The sequence below is a fragment of the Sinocyclocheilus rhinocerous genome, unplaced genomic scaffold, assembly GCF_001515625.1.
Source record: "Sinocyclocheilus rhinocerous isolate Xijiao unplaced genomic scaffold, SAMN03320098_v1.1 scaffold589, whole genome shotgun sequence".
Lineage (NCBI taxonomy): Eukaryota > Metazoa > Chordata > Actinopteri > Cypriniformes > Cyprinidae > Sinocyclocheilus > Sinocyclocheilus rhinocerous.
In genome coordinates, this window is record NW_015635524.1 from 335,602 (window position 1) to 339,657 (window position 4,056).

The following is a 4,056-nucleotide window of genomic DNA, read 5'->3' on the forward strand; positions in this document are numbered from 1 at the left end:
GTACTGAGCCGTACCGAGCCGAGTCGTACCACGCAGTGGAAAAGCGCCCTATGTCTCACTTTCACACTGTCCCTCCTTATATACAGAGTGTTATATATAGTGTTGGCATGCTTCACTCCACTCAATCCCTCACTAGGGTTGTGACGGTGAGGAAATTTTCCCACCGGTTAATCGACGTGTGACAACACCGGTAATACCGGTATCACCGAGGGGGGGGTTCCCCTCTTTTCCTCGCTTTCCTTCGCTTTTAAATAGCTTGTTAAAGCGGCGTGCACAAACAAAACAAATAAAAATACACCATGCTATAGGGCAGGCAATGCCTAATATAAAATAACAAATAACTTACATAAAGTTTAAATAGGTATACAAAACTGGAAATAGGCTAAGTAAACATGTATAATATATAACCAAATAAATAAGAAACGTAGGACATTTATTAGCAAAACGAGTAAGCTTGGAGGCACGGCATACACCTTGATGTAAATAAATAAATGACACAAAGTTTAAATAAAGTAAAAATCAGCAAATAATGTGGAACCAATTAAATAAGAAAAAACCTTCCAAAATCACCTTAGATAAACGGCAAAAGTCAACAGGCTTTTCAAAATCCAAAATATTGCCAAACAGGCGCTTTTGCATCTAGTTTCGAAACAAAATCATCCGCGATCGTACAGCGGTGGGCAAGTGACGTAACCGGTGTTGCGGCTTAACAGCGGTATCACCGTCAACACCGTCTATCGCGGCAAGCCTATCCCTCACTTGGCATTGTACTTGGTGATGTGAGGCTTCATGCAGCATCTCAGCCATGGAAACCCATTCCAGCCACACAGTTTTTGTGCTCATATTAAAGCCAGTGAAAAGCCAGGTTGTTTTAGGGGTGTGCGATACTGACAAAAAATTCTCAATTCTCAAAATATCTATTTTTTGGGGATTTTTTTAATAATGATAATTAGACCATATTTTGACTAGTGTTTTTGAGATAGTACCTTGGTTGGTTTAAGCTTGTCATGGATAAATAAATATAAACTAAATGGCCAGTTGTTTGGCGGCAAGTCCCCATCTTGATGAGTGATTCATTGACAGATTCATTCAAAAGATTCATTCAAAACAGCTGAATCATTTAGAAACAAAGATAGTGGCTGCGTTCCAGTCCATTTTTTTATGCCCTTCACTCGCTAACTTCCCTCCGTCTCGTTTACTCGGATGTACGTCATTGATTACGTTGCATGAGTGGCCACTACTGGCGGAACCCTTGGAATGGGCTGAATTGGAACATCATAAGCCCTTGATCACGCTATGGAGTTGGTTGTTTACATTTTTCCCCTTACGAGTTTGTTTGGTGTAGCATTCTATATGTATATAGGTATGCTTGGGCTGTTACAAATGTAAAAAAAAAAATTTAATATATTATATAGAGTTGTTTGGGGTGGGGATAAATTAAACGCGATCTGCGATGACGTCATATTCGTGTTGCATTGTGGTCTATATTGCGGCCTGAAGTGTGCATATGAATCGCTCCCTCTGTCAAAATCGAGTTTGTCCATATAAACTTACCCCATCCACTTCACGAAGTGGAACGCACTTCAAAATGGCAGCAGGGATTCACCCGAGGGGAAGTGCTTAGGGAAGTTTGCGAGTGCGTGTCTAAAAGTGGAGTGGAACGCAGCCAGTGACTGTCTTTATGAATGGGCCGCTGAATCATTGATTCAAATGATTTGTTCAAAAACACAAGATTCATTCAGTAACAAAACACACTGTGTTGATTGGAATTGTTCTGCTCCCGCTTTGCTAAAAACTATTTTTGTTGGCGAAACAGAGCAAAAACAGACAACATTGTGACTAAAATGTAACTCACTTAATACTAACATCTTGTTTGTTGCACTGTTGTATAAAATCACTTCTTTTGCATTCATACTGATGTTTGGGAAAACAACAGTCTTGCTCCTGTGATATTACAGATATATATATAAAAAAAACAAGAACTCTTACAGAGCATTTTTTGCCTCCATATCTTGAATTATATCATAACTGGACTCTAATAGCCTTCATCCCACAGTAAAAATCTCACAAAACGTGTATTTGTTTGATTTTTGTAAAAGGGGGTTACATAATGTCAGCTCGCACATTGTTAAAACAACAATTACGATATTATAGTAGACGATAAATATCGCACACCCCTAGCTCATTTACTTTTTACATGCTAAACTGTCCAGTGCGTCTCAGAGTGTCATTTAATATTGCACACTTTTACCACAGCCACGGGTTGTGATTAAACATACAGGTGTTGATCTCACGGAACAAATACCTTTCTTTCCATTTCTCCTGAAATTTCCAACCTTTCAGGTCAAATTTATTATTTTGGACATGTTTAAAATCACATGTAACTTGCCACACAAGCATCAGTTGCAGAGCAGCTATCATCAATTACGTGCTGCTCGAGATTCTGCCGCATATATGTGTTAGGTGTACAGAGGTGTAACATTAATGCAAATAAATGAGCAGTTTGTTCCACTTTAAATTAAAAATAAAACATTGTAGCGAATACACTTTAATTTTCAAAATAATGTTTTTATTTATTATTTTAGATAATTGTTCAAATCATCCCGCGGGCCAGATGGGATGCCTTTGTGGGCCGTATGTTTAACACCCAAGAATTACACTAACTGACTTGATGCATTATCCTAACACGGTCCATGCTTGAATTCACTGAACTCTTCAGAACAATCCATTTTTTTCCCACAAATGTTTGTTAATGCAGACTGCATGGCGAGGTGCTTGCGTTTATACACCTGTGGCAATGGGTTGGATTGAAACACCTGAATTAAAAAAATAAGTTCCAACACTTTTGTCCGTATAAGATTAATGATAGATAGATAGATAGATAGATAATGTGTGGAATGTGGTGTAATTGCAGAATCATTGTGTTTGTTTGTTTTTTCTTTCATGAGCTGATGGTCAGATTCATTTACACTCCTTGCGCTCTATCTGAATGTCGTATAATTGTGAAGGAGATGTGTGGCATGTGATGTGAACTGATCCAGTGGACAGCAAATGGTTGTTGTGTGATGGTTGTTGTTGTTCAGGTGTGGAAGATCTCGCTGCAGGGCTCTGTATATCTGAGTATGCTGATGGTGGCCGCTGGACTGGTCTGGGGTCAGTTGCTCAGCCTTCATCCCACACAGACTGTCTTCATCTCCAGCTGTCTATCTCTCTCCAGCACTCCGCTGGTGTCTCGCTTCCTGGCTGGAGGATCCAGAGGAGAATCAAAAGAGGGTGAGATCATAGCCGGTAACCATGTTAGTGACGTTCAGCTGGAGATCAGAGGGATCTGTCTGTGTTTATGATTGTGTGTGTGTTCACACAGGTGAGCTGGACTACAGCAGTGTTTTGCTGGGCATGCTTGTCATGCAGGATGTGCAGCTTGGCCTGTTCATCGCTGTGATGCCCACATTCATTCAAGGAGGAAATGGAGACACGGACAGGTGAATCAGCATGCAGATCAATCACTGACAGTTACATGATGATGATTATTTTATCATTTTATTTTCTTTATACAACATTAGGAAAATCAGGCCCTTTCTTTCAGAACATGCAACACAACTCCTTGTTCAAGCTCTTGTTCTATCCAGGCTGGACTATTGCAATGCTCTCTTGGCAGGTCTTCCAGCCACTTCTATCAAACCTCTACAATTAATCCAAAATGCCACTGCAAGATTAATCTTTAATGAGCCGAAAAGAATGCATGTCACACCTCTGTTCATCAATTTGCACTGGCTACCAGTAGCTGCTCGCATTAAATTCAAGGCATTAATGTTTGCCTACAAAACCACCACTGGCTCTGCACCCATTTACCTAAATTCATTACTTCAGAGTTATGTGCCCTCTAGAAGCTTGCGTTCTGCAAGTGAACGACGCATTATTGTGCCATCTCAAAGAGGCACAAAATCACTTTCACAGACTTTTTCATTAACTGTTCTGTAACTAACACTAGTTTCTATTTTTTTGTCTATTCTATCTACTTGTTTTTCTTTGTGTGTGTGTGTGTGTGTGTGTGTG

At 39.9% G+C, this 4,056-nt stretch overlaps 1 protein-coding gene across 1 annotated transcript in view; it reads left to right on the forward strand.

Moving 5' to 3' along the window:
- Positions 1-3,482, forward strand: part of LOC107747074 (transmembrane and coiled-coil domain-containing protein 3) — a gene marked incomplete at its 3' end in the record, with an annotated part of 21,530 nt that extends 18,048 nt beyond the window's left edge. The window contains exons 7-8 of the mRNA XM_016561496.1: positions 3,084-3,273; positions 3,365-3,482. Of these exons, the coding sequence (XP_016416982.1) occupies positions 3,084-3,273; positions 3,365-3,482 (308 nt within the window). The remainder of the gene's footprint in view (positions 1-3,083; positions 3,274-3,364) is intronic.
- Between the last annotated feature and the right edge of the window lie 574 nt (positions 3,483-4,056).